Source organism: Labeo rohita, chromosome 6, assembly GCF_022985175.1.
Source record: "Labeo rohita strain BAU-BD-2019 chromosome 6, IGBB_LRoh.1.0, whole genome shotgun sequence".
Taxonomy (NCBI): Eukaryota; Metazoa; Chordata; class Actinopteri; order Cypriniformes; family Cyprinidae; genus Labeo; species Labeo rohita.
Window position 1 is genome coordinate 23,707,284 of NC_066874.1, and position 22,023 is coordinate 23,729,306.

The 22,023-nt window shown below is 38.6% G+C and overlaps 1 protein-coding gene across 2 annotated transcripts in view; it reads left to right on the forward strand.

The window, feature by feature from the left end:
• The window catches only part of herc2 (HECT and RLD domain containing E3 ubiquitin protein ligase 2), a 56,264-nt gene that overhangs the window by 4,021 nt on the left and 30,220 nt on the right, over positions 1-22,023 (forward strand). The window contains exons 3-34 of one of the 2 annotated variants that reach the window (XM_051111743.1): positions 591-684; positions 771-899; positions 5,477-5,699; positions 5,803-5,903; positions 9,496-9,637; positions 10,262-10,372; positions 10,585-10,756; positions 10,834-11,007; positions 11,227-11,415; positions 11,573-11,724; positions 12,616-12,773; positions 12,863-12,976; positions 13,064-13,315; positions 13,685-13,878; positions 13,968-14,168; positions 14,294-14,522; positions 14,705-14,829; positions 15,106-15,284; positions 15,402-15,586; positions 15,675-15,839; positions 17,002-17,187; positions 17,350-17,520; positions 17,606-17,709; positions 17,804-17,954; positions 18,183-18,397; positions 19,513-19,645; positions 19,753-19,880; positions 20,060-20,255; positions 20,338-20,468; positions 20,834-21,010; positions 21,162-21,302; positions 21,458-21,605. In XM_051111743.1, the coding sequence (XP_050967700.1) occupies positions 591-684; positions 771-899; positions 5,477-5,699; positions 5,803-5,903; positions 9,496-9,637; positions 10,262-10,372; positions 10,585-10,756; positions 10,834-11,007; positions 11,227-11,415; positions 11,573-11,724; positions 12,616-12,773; positions 12,863-12,976; positions 13,064-13,315; positions 13,685-13,878; positions 13,968-14,168; positions 14,294-14,522; positions 14,705-14,829; positions 15,106-15,284; positions 15,402-15,586; positions 15,675-15,839; positions 17,002-17,187; positions 17,350-17,520; positions 17,606-17,709; positions 17,804-17,954; positions 18,183-18,397; positions 19,513-19,645; positions 19,753-19,880; positions 20,060-20,255; positions 20,338-20,468; positions 20,834-21,010; positions 21,162-21,302; positions 21,458-21,605 (5,170 nt within the window). The remainder of the gene's footprint in view (positions 1-590; positions 685-770; positions 900-5,476; positions 5,700-5,802; positions 5,904-9,495; positions 9,638-10,261; positions 10,373-10,584; positions 10,757-10,833; positions 11,008-11,226; positions 11,416-11,572; positions 11,725-12,615; positions 12,774-12,862; positions 12,977-13,063; positions 13,316-13,684; positions 13,879-13,967; positions 14,169-14,293; positions 14,523-14,704; positions 14,830-15,105; positions 15,285-15,401; positions 15,587-15,674; positions 15,840-17,001; positions 17,188-17,349; positions 17,521-17,605; positions 17,710-17,803; positions 17,955-18,182; positions 18,398-19,512; positions 19,646-19,752; positions 19,881-20,059; positions 20,256-20,337; positions 20,469-20,833; positions 21,011-21,161; positions 21,303-21,457; positions 21,606-22,023) is intronic. The other variant, XM_051111744.1, reaches the window with a different exon arrangement.

Consider the following 22,023-nt stretch of genomic DNA (forward strand, 5'->3'; position numbering starts at 1 on the left):
CAGTTTCAAAACAGTAGATGTGTTTAGTACTGATTCCTGGTAGTAGTGAAGTGATGGCTTATGAAATCAACCCCCCCCAAAAATGCTGTTTATGTGTATCTCTGTGTTTGTGTCACTGTGACATTTGTCTGGAGCATTGCTCAAGATGCTGTAGCTGTTATTAGCATCAAGTCAGTGGTTGGGAAAGTCTCTCTGCTTTTTACAGTTTGAGGTCTGGTATCTCGATTAATTTTTGACATTTGAAACTTGAGTCTGACCTCTGAATTTCAGTAATTATTGCTAAGTCCTCAGTGAGCCTTTGGTGGTATTTTAATGTGCAGACTTGTTGGCCGAAATAGAAATGTTACAGGTGCTAATGGTCAATCACCAAATGATATCTACCTTCTCTCTGCCATTTTTTGTATATGAGACATGTTATGAAAAAATATTGTAAATAAAAGTATGTATTTTATTTTGGCCATTTTTAACTGGCCATACCAAAAAAACATTTTAACATATTTTATATACCATTAAGTAATATATTGTTTTTTTTTTTTTTAATAATTGGAAGAGATTATACAGCCATAATAATAATCTCCTCTGTGTTACAGCGAGCCTTCTCTCCTGAAGGACTGAGTGAGATGTGGAACGAGATGGTGAAGGATGGAGAGATTGTCTTTGACAAAGAAGAATCTGCCCATCCAGGTAAAAATTTTCGATATATTTGTAAATTTGAACTCTTTTCATGAGTTTTTAGTTTTCTAAATGTCTAAAATTTCTCACCTTCTCAGAGGACTGTGCTGATTGCACTCAAAAGAAAGATGATACAAACGATAAGGAAAAGAAGGAAGAGGAAGAGGCGGTGGCTTCATCTTTCCATCACTCCATCATTGAGATGTGGGACTGGGGGAGGCAGCCAGGTGGGTGGTGATACTTAATGACATGCTCTGGGTTCAAATAGAGAGTGCTGAACTCAACATGCTGATTACTGCATCCACTGACTGTCATCTTGCATGGTCATCCCACTCAAACGTCATCGGATAAATCTGCATAGGATTTCCCGCATGCACAAAAACATGTCTAAAAATACTTTTTTAAACACATTGCAACATCTTGTGCTCTGTTTTAATTAGTTGCATGCCGTCTAGCTGTTTTAAATAGTGTTTTAGGTATATATGTGACCCTAGATCACAAAACCAGTCATAAGTAGCATGGGTAAATTTGTAGCAATAGCCAACAATACATTGTATGGGTCAAAATGATTAATTTTTCTTTTATGCTAAAATCATTAGGATATTAAGTAAAGATCATGCTCCATGAAGATATTTTGTAAATTTCCTACCGTAAATATATCTCAACTTAATTTTTGATTAATAATATGCATCGCTAGGTACTTAATTTGAACAACTCTAAAGGCGATTTTCTCAGTATCTCTTTTTTTTTTTTTTTTTTTTTTTTGTTTTTTTTTTTTATTTATTTATTTTTTGCACCCTCAGATTCCAAATTTTCAAATTCTTGTATCTCTGCTAAATATTTTCCTATCCTAACCATACATTAATGAAAGGCTTATTTATTCAGCTTTCAGATGATGTATAAATCTCAATTTTACAAAATTGACCCTTATGGCTGGTTTTGTGGTCCAGTGTCACACATGTGCAGTGCTGGATAAAATTACTTCTGTAACCAATCACAGAATTGAAAATAAGACCCTTTTTTGTCATCATCTGCTTCTTTTTTTGATTTCAACACTCAAATCTCAAAATACAGTCTACAACCAATGCACAGAACCAAGTCTTCGCCGTATTTTTAAAGCAGATTAATTATTTTTACGGATTAATTTTCTTAGATCTGTAACAGTACGGAAGAAAAAATCCATTAGCACTTCTGCTTCATCTTAAAATATTAAACTTAAACATGTGACATCCTACATCTAATCATACGCATCATCCCCACAACTTCAAACACTCTTCACCCTCCTTAGCACATGACATCTAACTGCAAACCCTTGAGCAGTTTCCACTGGCTGAATTACCCATTAGCAAAGTGCTGTAATGTAGGATAGCAGATGGATTTGCCACATCTAAATGTGGCCTAGTTATTCAGCCCTGTCACCACACAGGTGACCTACTCACTCTCTGGCAGACACACACACACACGGTGTGTGTTACCCTGCATGTGTTTCAGTTTTGTGTGTGTTTTCTGGTTGGCGCGTGAGGTGTTTGGGGCTCGGGTGACTGTACATACTGTCTGTGAGGTTATTTTTACCCTGTGTGTGGTTGTAGGCCCTGTGTGTTTACAGACAGCTCTAGGTGGGGCAGCGTTCTGGTGGGTGGTGATAAGAACATGTTGATGGAAAGCCATGTAGGCCCCCCCATGAACATCACATGGTAGTAAAGCGGGTACAGTCCAACATGACCTCAGCAGGATTTCCTATAACATCCTATTGCAAAATACTATGTCCATAGCTGTGTTTTTTGCGGAATGGTTTTTGCAGCGAGGAAGCTCTTTCATGCTATATTTAGTCCTGGAAGCACTTATCTATACCATGGTATTTTACCAGGTTTTTGCTTAATACTCTAATGTACACTACTCCTAAAAATTAGGGCTGAATTATTGTGAGATTTTTTTTTTCTCGATAAAATGCTAACAAGAGTTCGATAAATGTTAGACATTCTGATAATGCGCCATAAGCGGAACGAAACAGACTCATTTGAACCGTGCCGCATAGATTGTTTATCCGTTCGGCGCAGCGCAAGCTAACTAGAGCAGATGCGTTCATTTTCTGATCACACAAGCATTAAACAGTGCAGTGAAATCCAGTGTGAAGTGTTTGAATTTAGAACACAAATGACTCTGTGATCTAAAGTAGTTTAAAGTCAGATGTAACAATGCTGACAAACAGCAGAAACACTTTGAAGGCTTTTCAGTATTCATATTGCCATCATTTACCATGGGTTTACTGTAGTAACACTAACTGCAGCATGGTTTTGTGTCAGAAACGTGGGTATTCGAATCGAATTTTGTTATATTATTTCTGTAGACGTGTATGAAAGCGGTCATCGGATGCAAACTTCACTTTTACATGTTGTTTGAACATTGTGTGTTGGCAGTGTATGTACAAATCTACACTATAATGATAAAAATCCATGCAGTGGTTTTTAATTAATCTGTAAAAATAATATCCCCTTTTTCAAATTGAGCCATTCTCAGATGACTGTCAGTGTGGCGTCACACAGACAGAGGCCACTCCCACAATAGTTGATTGACATCAGCGTCTTACCTCAGATCAGCTGTAACAGTCCAACCTCCATTGTTTTCTGAAGTGATGCATTTATGTAAGAAAAACGGTGATATTTAAAACTTTAGCTTCGCGTTCACGAGATTGGCGTTCCAGCGGATGATGTAGGCATAGTGTAAGCTCCGGTGAGAAGTGATGAACGCGGAAGCACAGTGAAGAGAGCAAAAAAAAACACTGGTCATGAATTAAAAGTAGAAAATGAGGATTTGTAAAGGAAAAATGTCAGAATTTCAATATAAGCCAAGAGAGAACTGGTTTTCCTTTGCTGTAAACAAAACATGGTTCTTGCAAAGACTAGCATATTTTAGTCTCTAGCTAGAGATTGTGGTTTACAAAGTTTTAAATATGGATTCACATTGATTTGCTTCGGAAAGCCTTTATTAACTTTCCGGAGCCATGTGGAGTACTTTTTATGCACTTTATTGGACTTCAAAATCTTAACAGCCATTCACTGCCATTATAAAGCTTAGAAGAACAAGGGCATTTGTAATATAACTCTGATTGTATTTCTTTGAAAGAAGATGGTCATATACACCTATGGATTTTAAATGTTTTTTTTTTCCCCTCGTTTTCCTTTTGTAAAATAGCCTGCAAATATTAAAATGAGTTTTGATCTGGATCATCTGGCCCCTGGAAGAGAGCAGTAGAAGAGCCCATCGTTTCCTGTCATCTGTCCATTGTTCTAGCAATAAAAGTGGTGGTGAAAAAACAGAACATTTACTGATAACAGTACCAACTGCTATACTAGAAGCATAATATTGAATTGCAGGATATGAACAAGTGCTCTGTAGCTTCTGTAGGAGCGAAACAAATGGTCAAACAGCTATGTGGATGAAAAAGCCTTGCCTTTACCTATCTTGTGTGACATACTCAAGTCCTTTCTTTTTCTCACAGTACCATGCACTGTAGCCTCTTAGTGCCGCTGCACAGACTGCACTGCTTCAGGGCCTGTGAGGGTTAGGCAGCTTGGCTTACATAAGGCTTAAGTGGATTTCAGATCGGCTATTTTAATTCACCCTGTCTGCCTGTATGGGGCTTTTATCCAGAGGCTGTGAAGAGATGAATGCATGCACATCCGTAACAACAGTCCAGTGGAGCCAGGCAGACAGTTTCAGGCAAGCATAATGAAGGCTTTAGACTGGAATGCACTTCAAGGATTCAAATTGCAGCAAACATTGTTATACAGCATCGTTATTACTAGATCCAATTCCATATAGGCTTGCATTTTTGTAGACTTTGCAACTTGATAGTACTTCACTTAAGCAAAAGATATTTCTTAGTTAATTGGTACAACACTGAGATAAAATTAGTGCTATCGTAATAGCAAAAACTTGATGAAATGCTAATGCATTATGCCATTAATAACACAGAGACTATTTATAACCTTTGTGTAGTCAGGGATTGGAGCAGCAAAAGTTAAAAGCCTTCTTGAGCAGATCTCTTAAATACAGTTTAGATACTGTGTTATGTTTTTGTAACAAAATATTTTTAAAAAGTAGACTAATGTAATGTAACAAAACATATAATATCACATAATGTAACAAAACATTTTACATGACATATAATATAATGTAATATAATAAAATATAATAATGTGGATGTTTGTATATATTATATGTATTTAAAATGTAAGTTCATGTAATGTAATGCAAAATAATATAATATAATATAATATAATGCTTATATTTGCCTTTATAATTTATCTAATTATATTTACATTTATTTTTATATGTTGCAAATATAATATAGTACACTGCAATGACATGTATCCACATTAGATTATATTATTATATATTAAATCAACAGTTTTTTTTTTTATTTTATGTTATATCATTTTATTGACTGTATCAACTGTTATATTTTTTGTTATATAAATTAAAAAAATGATAAAAAAAATTACTTATATAATATTGTTTTATCAACAACAACGTTTTAAAAATGGCTATAAATATAATATAATATAATATAATATGATATGATGTAATAGCGTTAAGCTGTGTGTTTTTTATATTTTAAAAGTTTCAGTTTAAGTAATTTAGTCTACCCTTTTTACCCAATTTTAACATGAGAGCATCCAAACGGAAGTTAGAATTCGTTATGGCGGTGGTCATCGGTTACTCAGGAAAAAGTTGGACTGTTTTATTTTATGTACTTATTTGCATTTATTTATTTATTAATTTATTTTCATTGTTTGCACAGAAACTGTAGAGCTAAAGGACTGTCTAATGGCGCTCGTAGACGACCAACAAAAGCTGTCTTCGCAGACGGCTAAGAGCACACTCTCCGCCCTGCGCCTGAGCCAGAGACTGGTGATCCTGGAGCGCTACCTCATCTCACTCACCCACAGCATGATGGAGGAAAAGTACAAAGTGCGCTGGAAGAGTCCCCCCAGCCCGCCGCTCTCCGCTGTCGATAACAAAAGGTATGAGAATCAGAGTTTTGATTAAAATTGGACTACATGTATAACTGCTCCAGTTAGACACAGTGAAAATATTGGTCTGGAATGATTTTGTCTGTTTCCTCAGCGCTCGGCCAGTCAGTAAAGGTGTGGAGGGTTTGGCCAGGGTGGGATCAAGAGCAGCTCTTTCCTTTGCCTTTGCCTTTCTTCGCCGAGCCTGGAGATCTGGTAAGCCGTTCCCTTACACATTACCCAGCACCCCTTGTGATTACAATAGCACTTCTGTTGACAAAATGCTAGTGGCATCTGTTTGTCAGTGAGATTCTTCTGAAATCAAATTCTTGGAAAGAGTGGTTTAACATAAGCAGAGGATTTGCTGCTATATCCTGTGTTACCTGAATCTCCAATAGTTCTGTAACTCATATGAGGTTATATATATATATACAGATCACCTGTTCAGAAATCCTTCCATTTAATGTGTAGGTCACTTTGTCATTGTATTTTACTCCTTAATCCTCTTTTAGGATTCCTATGTCATGCCAATCTGCATGTGAAAGACAGACTGTTGTAACTAAAATTCATCTCTCCAGAACCAGGTTCTTGGAAATATTGACAGAAGCATTAATAAACATGAAGCATATCAAGGCAGGCAATCATAAAGTTGACTCATGTATTGATCTAGTGTAACATATTAGTGACTTTTATTGGACTGAATGAATTTCTGTCAAACCTTTCTATGTGGCCTACATGTACAACAGTTGTTAGGTCAAATAATTGCTTAATGTGAAGCATATGAATTTGTTTTTTAGTTTGGCTGTTGATTAATCTTCACTTCAGGTAGGAAGTGATTCTGCAAAAAGTTGACTTTGCAGTTTCACCCAGAGTTGGGGGCAAACGTAAGCAGTTTTTATCTGTTCTGCTTGTAGCTAAAACCCTGAGTATGAGCAGAGGGTTACAGACTGGTGGGAGAGCTAGTTGTGATCTGTTTAGATGTTGAAAACGGTGCAGCACGGTGTCCACAGGGAATGGGTGGATACAGCCTCTCTGGCCTGAGAAATAAAGCCGCCCTGAAACCTGAGCCATATACACATTCCATTGAACAGCCGAGAGCTGGATTTGAGCTGAACTGCCATAGTTCTGAGAATATGAGAGAAAATATGACGATTGGAAGGGGGAGGCAGATGTATGAGAGGAAGGGTAAATGTTTGTCCTGTAATAAAGTTTATAGTGTTCAGCTTTTCCTGTCTTTGAGAGATCATACACAGAGCTGAATGCTTTCATGGTCTATAGAAGGCCTGGTTTACAATATTTGCACTCCGCCCTCAAAGGTTCATTTAAGAATAAACCAGTGAGCTGCTTAAAAGGTCATGGACTGTATTGATTTGTACTGCTGGAATGATCTGTTTTATAATGCTAGATGTGCTGTTTTGAGCCTATTGTTTTATTTTTTGTTTGCATTGGAACAACACAAAAAAGTCAAGTCTGATACAATTCCACACAGAACCCAAAAAATGCACTGGACAGTTATTGGCACCCTTAACTTAATATTTGGTAGCACCCCCTTTGGAAAAAATAACTGAAATCAGTCGCTTCCTGTAACCATGAATGAGTTTCTTATACCTCTCTACTGGAATTTTGGACTACTCTTCTTTTGCAAACTGCTCCAGGTCATTCAGATTTGAAGGATGCCTTCTTCCAGCTGCTGTTTTGAGATCTCTCCACAGGTGTTATATGGGATTCAGATCTGAATCATTGCTGGCAATTTCACAACTCTTCAGCGCTTTGTTTGTAACCATTTGAGTGCTTTTTGAAGTGTGTTTCGGGTCATTGTCCTGCTGGAAGACCCATGACCTCTGGTGGAGACGCAGCTTTCTGACACTGGCCACTATGTTGCACCCCAAAATTCTTTGGTAATCATCAGATTTCGTGATACCGTTCACACAGTCAGGGCATCCAGTGCCAGAAGCAGCAAAACAATCCCTAAACATCTTTGAACCATCTTTTTTTTTATGCCTTTGTGTCAGCAGTGGTGTCCTCCTGCGTCTCCTACCGTAGCGTCCCTTTTCATTTAGATGGCGACAGATACGTGCGAGCTGACACTGTTGTGCCCTGTGTCTGCAGATCAGCTTGAATTTGTTTGGAAGTTAATTGAGGTTCTTTATCCACCATTCAAACAGTCCTTCGTTGTAGTTTTTCATTAATTTTGCTCCTCCGTCCACGTCCAGGGAGGTTAGCTACAGTGCCATGGGCTGTAAACCTCTTGATGATATTGTGCACAGTGGACACAGGAACATTAAGATCTCTGGAGATGGACTTGTAGCCTTAAGATTGTCCATATTTTTCCACAATTTTTCTCTCAAATCCACAGACAACTCTTTTCACTTCTTTCTTTTCTCCATGCTCCGTGTGACACACAACACAAAGATTGAGTCAACTTTTCTCCATTTTAACTGTTTGCAAGTGTGATTACTATATTGCCCACACCTGTTACTTGCCACAGGTGTGTCTAAATACAAGTTAGAGGAGCATCACATGCTTAAAAAGCAATTATTTCTTACAATTTTGACAAGGTGCCAATTCAATGTTCCTTTGTTACTAGTTCTAAAGTGAAGTTTTCGAATTAGTAATAGAGACTTGGGCTCAGCTGTTAAACTGTCAAACTGAGATTTGAATCTGTGGTTGAAGTAGGGCTGAGCGATATGGCCAAAAAATGATTGATTTTTTTTTTTTTTTTTTCGTATCAGTCAATATCAATAATTATCACGATAAATGTCAGTTTATCAGATTTTTGCTACCATGTGGAAGTTGTAAAAACTGGATGGTCTTTAAATGTGGCTTTAAAATATCTTTAAAATATCTTTATGCTCAGAACATGACAAACACTTAATTTATTTATTTATTTATTTTATTTATTTATTTTTTTAATCTTCACACCTTTTCCAGTCATTTTTCTTGAACAAAATAAATATCTTAATAGAAAAGTCTTAGTTCTGCATGTTTTAAAGAGTAATATTGTTTCAAATCAAGAAAGGTTTGAGTAACCTGATAATATTAATATTATTATTATTAATAATAATAATAAAAAAACTTTGTCTCTTGGAAATACACATTTGATACTAACTTGAGTTAGGATGCAGATTTGTTCATTAAAATCAGTATATCTGTAAAAACTGTAGCAATGTAATTTTTGTTCCACCTTTGCTGCATAAACATTATATTGAACATTTATTGAACTTTTGTTATCGTTTATTGAGGCTATTTGTATCGCCCAGCCCTATGTTGAAGGACGTAGTTCTGCACAAAAGAGGGTATTTAAAGATACTCCATTGTTACTCATATCATGATTTCAGTCCCTAAATGTCTGAAAAATTGGACAACTGTATGAAAATATGTACAAGACTAAATGGAGATTATGGAGGATTTTCCTGTCATAAAATCACATGGTCTAACTCTGAGTGTGGAAAAAGAAGTAAAAATGTGTTCCAATCAGACACGGCTTTTAAAAACTCTGACTATTTTTAACTTGATCCACCATCAAGTGCAGTGCTCAAGGCAATGTGCTAAAAAGAAACTGCATCGCAGAAGCCAAATACATCTGTCTGAATGTGGAGCAAACAATGTGTAAAGATTTGATGGGAATGAATTTAAAGATGCAGAATAAAGGTTTTTTTTTTTCTTCTTCTTCTTTTTTTTTTTTTTTTTTTTTTTGTGCAGACTGTCTTGTAGCTAAAGCACTGTGTGGTAATGACAGCTTTTACAATATATATTTTATGAAGACGTTTTCAGAGTCATTAATTGTCTTGCATTTGTGGCGTCTCAGGTGATGATGCAGACCTGTGCAGTGAGTTACTGCAGGAGTCTTTGGATGCTCTGCGGGCTCTCCCGGAAGCTACCCTATTTGATGAGGGCACAGTGTCACCTGTCTGGCTGGAGGTGGTCGAGAGGGCTACCAAATTCCTCAGGTTTACCACTCATCTTTACTATTACCAAATGCACAAGTAGTAAAATCAGTTGCTGTATAATACATGTTTATCTTCTAACTAGAAAGCTTACACTATCCTTCAGAAGTTTGGGGTTTATTACTTTTAACTTTTTAAAAGTTCTAACTTTTTACTTTTAAAATGTTCCAGGGTTGCCAGGTTTTCACAACAAAACCCACCCAATGGCTACGCAAAACTAGCCCAAAATTAGCCCGTTTCGAATCGGGTACCCCGGGAAAGAAATCGCGTTCCGGGGTTAAAATTGTTTGGCAGAGTTCCCCTGGTAAAATTAGCATTTCAGGGGCTGAATATTATGTCATTTATTTTTTTTCCTGTGATAGCCAAGCTGAGTTTTTAGCAGTCATTACTTCAGTCCTCAGTGTCAAATGATTCTTTTGAAATCATTCTAATATGCTGATTTGGTGCTCAAGAATTTCTTATTTTTATCAATGGTGATGTGAAGCACTCTTGCTAAATAAAAGTATTAATTTGCTTAAAAAAAAAAAAATACTTTCTGAACTTTTTTAGCACAAACTGATCACAAATCTACACAGTCCTAAAGATTGTTGCTATTTAAGCTCATTTTACTCTAATTTTGTTTTTCAGTGACATTCATGGAAGTGCGAGTGGAAAAGCGCCCAGTAACATCCCCCTGCAGGATCAGCACTTGGCCCTGGCCATCCTGCTGGAGCTTGCAGTGCAGCGAGGAACTCTCAGGTATTCAGCATGCTGTTAAATATGACCTCTATCCTCTATAAAATACCTTTAGCTGAAGTTTTGGAAAACATTTTTGGCTTTAGCTGAAAGCCAGTTTTTACTCTGTTAATTTGAGACCTTGCAGGTAATTTTTCTGAGACTTTTGATAGAACAGACAGCTCTTATTCATAAATACTCTTTCTAACTTGCTTTTACATGTGTTTGTATTGTAGTCAGCTGCTGTCTGCGGTTCTCCTGCTGCTGAGGCTCTGGGACAGTGGAACCAGAGAGATGGATAATGAGCGCTCGACCCAGGGCACCAGTGCCCCCTTACTGCCCCTCCTGCAGCGCTTCCAGAACATCCACAGCAGTAAGGAGGAACCTGTTCCTGAAGAGGAGATTGAGGTGAGACTGAATTACTGAATCATTTTTATAACTGCACTGTGTTTCCAGGGTTTATATCTTGCTACTTATGTTCTCAGATCCTTTCGGCCCCTCTGAGCCCAAACGAGAGTTTTCTGCGCTACCTTACACTGCCTCAAGATAATGACCTGGCCATTGATCTGCGGCAGACAGCTGTGGTCATCATGGCACACTTGGACCGCCTGGCAGCCCCATGCAGCCCCCCGCAGTGTAGTTCGCCCACCTCTAACAAGGTACTATATGCAACATGCTCAACCGTGTCTTGACATTTTGTGCATTTTGTGTCATACTGCCTGGTTGCCTGGAGTCCCTCTTTTTTGTTGTTTGTATTGAAGCTCCAGGAAGCCCCAGGGAACCCTCATTTAAATGTGTTTATGATCTGTAGTCCCTCTGTGAGGGAAAACAAATCATTCTTCATAGAGCTTAATCACTTTATGTCCTTCCACTTCCAGGGTACCCTGCAGGAGGTGATTGGTTGGGGTCTGCTTGGATGGAAGCCTTACGCTAATGTGAATGGACCAATCCAGTGCAAGGCACTGTCAAACCTGGGCGTTACACAGATTGTCTGCTCAGAGAAGGGTTTCCTCATCCTGACCATCACTGGTGCTGTCTATACACAAAATTACAAAAGCACTACGCTAGTGAGTCCCTCATTTTGTTAGCTAAATGCACTATGGGGTTTTTTCTCCCATGCTACAAATGAATGCAAATGTGTGTGTATAGCTGTTGCTGACCCAGAATTCTCTCTTCATTTTGCTACTTTGGAAAAAAAAAAAAAACCCTGTGTTTTTCTTTCAGGCCCCTATGCTAGTCCACGCATTGTCATCCAGGAAAATAATGAAGCTTGCAGCTCACCCGGATGGGCAGCACTACTTGGCACTTTCAGTCAATGGGGAGGTTTTCTCCTGGGGTTGTGGAGATGGAGGCAGGCTGGGACACGGAGACACCACGTAAGAGCACACCAGCATCATCAAGCTCCCAATAATACCTCTCAGATCCATATATATAAAACTAAATATATCTAAAAGCTACCTCGGTCAAAAATGAGATAATGATACTGAGTGGTTGTTCTCGACACATGGTATACGTCCATCAAATGCTTTTACTTCAAACTCACTAAATTTTCCATTATTCCTGAGACAACGCTTCCCTGTCAAAAACTGTATTTTCCGTTGTTCCTGAGACACTGCTTCCCCTCCAAACACGGGATTTTCCATTAATTGTCAGAAAACGCTTTCCCGGCCAAATACAGAATTTTTCGTCATTCATGACACAACTCTTTCCCACCTAACAAGGAATTTTCCGTTATTCCAGAGATGACGGTTCCCTGCCAAACACAGAATTTTCCTTTATTTTTGAAACAACTTCTCCCTGCAAAACACAGAATTTTCTATTATGCCTGAGACAACGCTACCCCGCCAAAACCAGAATTTTACGTTATCCCGAGACAGCGCTTCACTGCCAAACACAGAATTTTCGGGGGTTTCCGCATTTTCACTGTTATACAATCAGGGGCTTTATTATGCATCTCCTGAATGAGTCCAGAATCTCCCAATTAAAAACACAGGTGAAGACGCAGAAACGAGTGTTCACGTATGTAAGCAGATACATAAAAACAGGCTGTTTACCAGTATGATGTCATCATGAAATCTTGAAATAAACATTTTAGCAATTATTGTACAAAATGCTTTACTGTTAAGTGCTGTGATTTTGACCTGTCAAAACCAAACATTCCAGACAGCCAAAAACAGTATGTAAATATAAAAACAGTGTATAGGTTTTTTTGTATACAAAGAATCACTCAAAAATACGTTTTGTTTATTTTTTTTGCGCTTCTACAGGTATTTAGAGGAACCCACCATGATTGCAGTATTCTCAGGGAGGCCAGCGGGGAAGCAAGTTATTCACATCGCCTGTGGCAGCACGTACAGCGCAGCCATCACAGCAGATGGAGAGCTGTACACATGGGGACGGGGAAACTATGGCAGGCTGGGCCACGGTAACATCCAGCATAAGTCCAGCAAAAATCCATTGCTGTTTACAAGTTTCAGCACAAAGTTAAGTGATGTGTGTATGTTTTTTCTGAAGGCTCTAGTGAGGACCAGACTACTCCCATGCTGGTAACTGCTCTAAAGGGGCTTAAAGTAATCGATGTGGCCTGTGGCAGTGGAGATGCTCAGACCCTTGCTGTGACTGAGAATGGTGCGACATTTGATAAGGGCACTTTCAGCAATGATTTTAAGATGGTGAGTGGATGGCATGATCATTTATCTTGCATGCTCTTTACAGGTCAGGTATGGTCGTGGGGTGATGGGGACTACGGTAAACTTGGACGTGGGGGCAGTGATGGATGCAAAACGCCAAAACTCGTGGAGAAGTTACAGGATTTGGATATCGTAAAAGTGTGCTGTGGGAGCCAATTCTCCGTAGCTCTTACTAAAGATGGACAAGTGTACACGTGGGGCAAAGGAGACAATCAAAGACTCGGCCACGGCACTGACGAACACGTCCGCTATCCCAAATTGCTGGACAGTCTACAAGGTTCAGTGTTTTCCATTGTTTTCAACTATTGCGTTATACGCATACTGTTGAGGTCAAAATTTTACATACACCTTGCAGAATCTGCAAGATGTTACTCGTTTTACCAAAATAAGAGGGATCATAGAAAATGAATGTTATTTTTTTTTTTTATTTAGTACTGACCTGAATAAGATATTTCACATAAAAGACGTTTACATATAGTCCACAAGAGAAAATAATAGTTGATTGTAGAAGGAAACACAATATAATTAAGAGCCCTCCTATTTTGGTAAAATAATTAACACTTTGCACATTCTGCAAGGTGTATGTAAACTTTTGACCTCAACTGCATACATATATCTTAACATTTAATTTTTTTTGGCAATTCAGGTAAGAGGGTGGTGGATGTAGCAGTTGGCTCTACACACTGCCTGGCCCTCACAGAAGAAGGGGAGGTGCACAGCTGGGGCAGTAATGATAAACTACAGCACTTTGACACGCTCTTCTCCAACAAGAAGCAGCCTAAAGCCCTGCCGGGCCTCAATTCCAAACACATAGTGGGCATCTCCTGCGGCCCTGGCCAGGTATGATCCGTCTTTCACCAGAATGTAATTTACTGTATACAACTTTTGACTCTGCATGCTTCTTATCTTTCATATATTGTGTCTCCCAGAGTTTTGCATGGTCGTCATGCTCTGAGTGGTCCGTGGGGCTCCGCGTACCATTCGTGGTGGACGTTTGCACTATGACCTTCGACCAGCTGGACCTGCTACTTCGGCAGGTCAGTGAGGGCATGGACGGCACCTCTGATTGGCCACCGCCGCAGGAGAAAGAATGTATGGTTGTAGCTGCTCTCAACCTGCTCAGGCTACAGGTCAGTCACCTGTCATTTAAATGACAGAATGTATGTTTATTCTAAAATACCTGTTTGAATGGTAGAGCTTATGTGAACGTGAGTTCACATAGAAATTAATATTCTCATTGTGTCATGTTTTCCAGCTCCATGCAGCCATTAGTAACCAGGTGGACCCTGAGGAGCTTGGTCTGGGCTTGGGAAGTGGGCTGCTTAATAACCTCAAGCAGACGGTGGTGACGCTGGCCAGCAACGCCGGGGTTTTAAACACTGTGCAGGCGGCCGCCCAGGCTGTGCTCCAGAGTGGCTGGTCAGTGCTACTGCCCACTGCGGAGGAAAGAGCAAGAGCCCTGTCCTCACTGCTGCCCAATGCGGGTCAGTGCATGAATTCTGTACTTCTGTGCTATCAATATTCAGTGTTCTTTTTCATGATGGTGCATTGTTACTTTTAATTTTATGCAATTGGCTGGTTTACATCTAGCAACATCTGTGCATAAATCATCTCAGCAGCACAGAATCTGTTGTTAATGGTCAAAAGCTTTGGGTTTTTTTTTTAGCATCTGCTAATGAGATGAGTGTAAGTCCTGGCCGTCGCTTCATGATCGACCTCTTGGTTAGTAGTCTGATGGCGGACGGAGGGCTGGAGTCCGCTTTGAACGCTGCCATCACGGCCGAGATCCAGGTCAGCATGTTTTATTCATTAGTCACTTCATCATTTATTCACCCTCCATGCCTTATATCTGCAACATTCAACAAAGCTCTGCCAAAAACCATACAGATGAGGAAACAAATTCATGACCCCTGAGGGAAAAGTGTCAAAAAGCTTTCAATTTTAAGTGATTGTGTAATCTGTTATCTGAAATGTGCATATTGTCATTTTGTATTTTTTGGTTTGGTTTTTGTTTCTGTTTTGATTTGACATTCCAGTTAACCTCTTTCTCTGCATATCTTCTATTAGGATATCGAGGCAAAGAAAGAGGCACAGAAAGAGAAGGAAATCGATGAGCAGGAAGCCAGTGCCTCCTCTCTGCATCGCTGTCGCACCACACTGGACAAAGACCTGATCAACACCGGCATTTATGAGTCAACAAACAAACAGAGCCTTCCATTGGTCCAGCTGGTCCAACAGCTGCTCAGGTACTGCAGAGATTCACTTTACTGTGTTCAATACATAAAACGTGGAATCTTACAGAGGGTTTTAGCAAAAGTTTTAGCATTTTTCTCTAACACTCTTCCTTGTGTGCTGTTCTGTAGAAACATTGCTTCACAGACTATAGCTCGTCTTAAGGATGTGGCGCGGCGAATCTCAAACTGCCAAGACACGGAGCAGGTCAGCAAGGAGCGCTCGGCCTCTCTAGACCTACTGCTTCGTTTTCAGAGGCTGTTGGTTTGCAAGTTGTATGTGGGGGTCAGTGGCACTGTGGGTGTGGGAGGATACAGTAAGTAGAAGAACTTCTTTTTTTCTGTAAATTTGTTACGGAAGCCACCATTTGAGCAGCCAGTTAACAGTATTTGTCATTGTCACAGCTTTGAGTCACTCAGAGATTCTGGGAGTGGGGTCTCTTTTGAAGAAGTACATGGCTTTGCTGTGCACACACATTGGAGATATCCTTCCTGTGGCCACCAGCATCGCCCTCAACAGTCATCGTCACTTTGCAGAGGTGGCACGTGTCCTTGAAGGAGATCTTACGGGTGAAAATGCCATTTCATTTATTAATATATATAACATTCACCATATTTAAGTTACAGCTTCAGGTAAGTTCTAGCATTGAAGGAGTAATTCACTCAAAAATGACAATTCTGTTTTAGATTCTGAAAATTATTTACCCTCATGTCATTCCAAGCTTATGTGCTTTTTTTTCTTCTTCTGATGTCTCTTTTCTTCTCAAGTGAGATTGAATTTTAAGATATTTCCCATTGAAAATCCTCCCTACCACTTTACCATTCAAATCAAATATGGTATAAAGAGTTTGACATCATGATTTTCATTCAGAAGACATGCCTGAACAAATTAAATTTGATTTTGAATTGATGTCAAACTTGCACCTTATTTGTGACTCTGGACCACAAAACCAGTCTTAAGTCGCTGGGGTTTATTTGTAGCAATAGCCAAAAATACATTTTATGGGTCAGAATTATTGATTTTTCTTTTATGGCAAAAATCGTTAGGAAATTAAGTAAAGATCACGTTCCATTAAGATATTTTGTAAAATTCCTACTGTAAATGGATGAAAACTTAATTTTGATTAGTAATATACATTAAGAACATTATTTGAACATTGCTTGAACTTTAAAGGTTTTATATATATATATATATATATATATATATATATATATATATATATATATATATATATATATATATATATATATATATTTATATTTATATTTATATATATATATTTATATTTATATTTATATTTATTATTATTATTATTATTATTATTTTTTTTTTTTTCTCCAATATTTTAATTTTTTTGCACCCTCAGATTCCTGATTTTTAAATAGCTGTATCTCAGCCAAATATTGTCCTATCTATTTACCTATTTACCTAACAAACTATACATCAATGAAAAGCTTATTTATTCAGCTTTCATATGATGTATAAATCTCAATTTTGAAAAAATTACCCTTACGACTGGTTTTGTGATCCAGGGTCACATTTGATTTTAGAGCTATGCAGAATTTGCATCTCACAAATTCTACAAAATTATTAACTATAGACTGGATTGGACATGACATTAGGGTGAATAAATGAGAGTATTTTAGTTTTTTTGTGAATATTTCATTCAAAAAATGAAGCAATGGATGATACATGTTCAGTTGCAAACTGACACTTTTCTTCATCCTCCAGGTGTTTTGCTGCCAGAGTTGATTGTGTCCATCGTGCTACTGCTGACCCGTGATGCTGGCCTGATGCAGGAGACTGGATCTATTCCTCTTCTCGCTGCTCTTCTGGAGCATGTAGACCGTTTTAACCATCTTTCCCCTGGTATGGAGAGAGATGATAATGAGGATCTTGCCTGGCCTGGACTCATGGGTATGAGAATGGGAATCTTTTAGTAAATGTCATAAAATCAAAACTTGACAACTAGAACACAATATTTAGTCCGTTTACTAAAGATAATTAAAAGCAGAAAAGTGCAGTGGAGTAAATGAAGAACAGTGAAGCACAATTAGCTGAGGTTCTGTTTCTTTCCAGGATTCTTTTTCAATGGGTCGAGCTCAAAGAACAATGAGGAAGTGTCACTTATTCGTAAAGCTGACCTGGAGAATCATAACAAAGATGGCGGCTTCTGGACTGTCATTGATGGGAAGGTTTATGACATTAAAGACTTCCAGACTCAGACTCTAACTGGGAACAGCATTCTCGGTATAAAGACATTCCTAAAACTACCGAAATTTGTTTTCAAATAAAGAGTTTTATAAGTTTGTTGACATCTTTTTTTCGCCCACAGCCCAGTTTGCTGGAGAAGATCCTGTGGTAGCTTTAGAGGCCGCTCTCCAAGTTGAAGACACTAGGGAATTCATGCAAGCTTTCTGCGTGGGACAATACATGGAGGTCTGTCTGACTTTGTGTTACGGTTTCAACCTGTTTTATTTTCAGAATGTTTGGATTTCATGTTTTTTTCTGGTTTTTGATTGTCTTTCTCCAGCCCAACCAGGAAATGGTGACAACACCTGACCTGAGCAGTCTGTCCTCACCTCTGATAGATGCTGAGAGGAACCTTGGTCTTCTACTGGGGCTACATGCCTCATATCTGGCTATGAGCACCCCTCTCTCCCGCATAGAGTTAGAATGTGCCAGTGAGTCTTTTTATTTGTTGTAATATTGCAAATGTTAAAAAAAATAAAATAAAAATCCCAAAGCAAATATATATAAAAAAATAACTAAAATTAAAAAAGGAAAGTAAAAACATAAAACATTGTATATACAATATAATATATATTTCTATATACAACTTAAATAAAGAAATAAAGTGACATTTTAAAATGTTTCACATTCCAAACTGCCTTTCATCTTGTACCTTCCAGAATGGCTCCAGTCATCAATTTTCTTCGGTGGTCTTCAAACGAGTCAGATCCACTATAATTATAATGAGGAGAAGGATGAGGACCACTGCAGCTCTCCTGGGACCACCACACCAGACAAAGCCAAACTCTACTGCCGCAGAATCACCCTGAGTGATCACGCCCAGCCCTTCCTGCAAGCCATCGCTGACAACAACACCCAGGACCACACTGTGAAGGTCATACACAGTGAAAGACTCATTTATTTGTCTCTTCATTTAGTATTTCTTAATTATACACAGGGTTCATACAAGTTGCTTAAAGCGCTTGAATTTGACTCTTTGAAATTTAAGGCCTGGAAAACCCTTGAAAATAGAAATAAAACAAGTGTTTAATTTTTTCAATAAGCACATATCTTTTCAAAAACATCAAACCTTTTTTTGCTCATTTCAGTTAATGTCTAATGAGTTAAGCCAGTAGTAGTACTGACAATGTTGTGTAAACATGGCTGAAGACGCAAAAAGAGGAACAAATAAATAAAATCAACTGAGTCATTTGCGCTGGAATCACTCTGATAGATTCAAACGTGACTTTGATATTTCATTTCAAGTGATTCACTAGATAAATTAAAAGAGCCATTCGTCTTTGAATTTCGACATCGCTTGTAATGATTTTAAAAAGCACTTAGTGATTGGTGAAATAGAGCTTTATGAAACTCGTTTTATTCATATCGGGACTTCAGAGTGAGTATCGTGGACCATTTGATCTAAAACTGAATTTTTGCAGATTGAATGATTCAGATCAAATTGTTCACGATACATGATTTGAAGTCCCGATCTAAATCAAATGATTTGCGATACGCGAAGTTACGATATAAGTCAAATGAATTTTTTTTTTTTTTTTTTCCCTTAAACGGTAGAAAACCACAAACTGTTAAGGCAGTAGAGTTATAAAAACAAAGCAAAAAAAGTATACAACAAAACAAATCCCCTAAGAAATATATCAATGGTTTTACTATAATAAAACTGTAGTACACTTTGCAATACTTTAGTAGTAATACTTGCATGTGCGTCACTTTATTTTTGCCATTGTTTTTATTAGTATGTTTTTATGTATCTATTATCTTTTAGAATTTGAAAGAGAACTGATTGTTTGATAAGATCTCTGATTGAAGTCCTTGAATATCAAAAAAGTCTTTGAAAGTCTTGGAATTTCCTTTTGCAGTATTTGTACTGACCCTGTATACAGCCCATTGCCTAATATTTCGTTGTCAGATTGTTTATCAGAACGGACACTGTATAATTTGGGATGCATCGTGATGGTTAATGTTGGATTTTTTTCTTATTTGTTCCAGGACTTTCTATGCCAAATCGAGCGGTGCTGTAAACAGTACCATCTCATCACTCCCATCACTTTCCCACCAGAACATCCTGTAGAGGAAGTGGGCCGCCTGCTGCTCTGCTGCCTTCTCAAGCACCAGGACCTTGGTAACTTAAAGTGCTTGTTGTATTGAATGATTTCTCAAATCCTGCTCTGCGAACTATCCAAAAACTCTAAACAGAGTTGTCTTTGTTACTGTTATTTTCTTGTACAGGTCATGTCGCTCTCTCGCTCGTTGATCAATGTGCCTTGGGTGTGGACCAGGGGAAACAGAGGTCCCTCCCCAAATCTGTGATTGACGTGTGTCGAATGGTGTACCAGGCCAAGTGTTCTTTGATAAAAGTGAGCTAAATAATAGGAATATTCTTGATGCACCCCAAGCTGTTATGTTTGTTAGCTCCTAAGCTTTACATTTTAATGCATGGGATTGGAATGTAATATGTGGGATGTCACCTTGTCATTTACATCATGATGACCTCTTTGACCCTCCTCGTTTTTTGTCTTTTCTTTGTCTGGTACAGACTCACCAGGAGCAAGGCCGCTCTTATAAGGAGGTGTGCGCCCCAGTGATCGAGAGGCTGCGTTTCCTGTTTAATGAGCTCAGGCCTGCGGTCAGTAATGACCTGTCAATCGTCTCCAAATTGAAGCTCTTGAGCTCTCAGCCTCGCTGGAAGAGGATCACGCGGAAACTGATCAGAGACCGTCGCAAAAAGAGAGGTGACAAGTCTAAGCATTCATTTAAATGTTCAGAGCAAAACAATGTTCATTTTATAATTCTAGCATGTTTTGCATCTCTCAGTGCCTAAGAAGTCAGAGTCGGCTGATATGGAGGAGTGTAAGATGGAAAGGGAAGGGACCAATGAGGAGCTGCCTGCTCCTATCGGCCCCGTCCCGGTGGACAAGAAACAAACCACTGTCAAATCCCCAAAGGTTTGCTGTTCTCCATTTACCTTCAGTATTTCTTTCTTTCTCCCTCTTTTCCTCCTGTGCTTTCCGTAATTGAATTATGCATATCTCAGTAAGATCTAATGAGACCGTATCACAGCTGTGGCGTGTCTATAAATAATTCTTGCATGTCTGGCTCTGATGTCTAGGTGTTATCTGCATGTGTTAGAGCTAAAGGACAGTTGCTTTCAAAATTGCTTTAAATACCTTCCCCTTCAACAGAATCTTTTTCAGTTGAATTTGCTGTTTGAGTGCAGCAGTTTATGCAGTTAATAAGCATAGCTTATTCATTCTATTAAAATTTAAATTGATTGACAGCCTTATTAATTTTCTTCTCCTTTATCTTGTAGCAGGATAAGTGGCAGCCTTTGCTAAACACTATAGGTAGTGTTCAGAAGTACCGCTGGTTAAGGCACAGCGTTCAGGGCTCTTTCTCTCAGTCCAGCCTCATGAGCGGCATCGTTGAGTTTGCTCTGAAAGAGGAACCGTTGGATGTGGAAAAGATGAGGAAGTGCCTTCTTAAACAGGTATTAAAAATGAATTTCAACCCCATCTGTTTTTCCTAAAAAGGTAGTTCTGAACATAAAATGGAGCTGTAAATGACAGTATTTAGCTTCTAACATTAATGTGGCAAAAAGGACTAATGGAAGTCTTATATTATCTGACACTTGTGTACAGCTGGAGCGAGCTGAGGTCCGGCTGGAGGGTATAGACACTATGTTGAAGCTGGCATCCAAAAATTTCCTCCTGCCCTCCGTACAGTACGCCATGCTTTGTGGTTGGCAGAGAGTCATACCTGAAGGGACCAATATTGGGCAAGTATAAAGATTAAAAACAATCTTCAAGCAGGAAGTTTGTTTTTAATGTTTTTAGTTGATTCTACTGCATATTTTAGTATGGCAATTGTTCTGCAGTATCTTGTAAATTACATTGGTTTGTATTTACAATAATATCTGTTTTGTCTTAATAGAGAGCCACTGGCTGACTGCTTAAAGGATGTAGATCTCATTCCTCCGTTTAACCGCATGCTGCTGGAGGTGACGTTTGGGAAGCTCTATGCCTGGGCCATCCAGAATATCCGCAACATCTTGTTGGAGGCCAGCGTCAAGTTTAAAGAGCTTGGTATGTATGAAGTCATCATACCCAAACAATTATGTTAATTATAAACCTGTTTAATTAAGGCACAACATGTAAGTTTTTGCCACTAGATGGCGCATATTCAAAACAAGCAAAGAACCAAAGGTGTATTTTGATGCCGTGATTGAGTGTGGAATCAAGGAAGTTGGTGTTGGGCTGAAATGCGATGCCATCGCCGATGGCTGATAGACATCACAATGTTGAGGCGGCATTGTGATCCCACCAATTTAAAGTGCTGTAAAGTAACAGGAAGCCGTTAGTGCTTAATCATGTCCCTCTAGTGGCTTGCGTTATTTGTTAGAACGTGTTATTTTCTGTGCCTTTCTGAATACAGATTGACACTTCGAGCATCAAAAACCCCACTTCACACCCTGCTGTCATAAAAAACACTGAATTTTCAGCA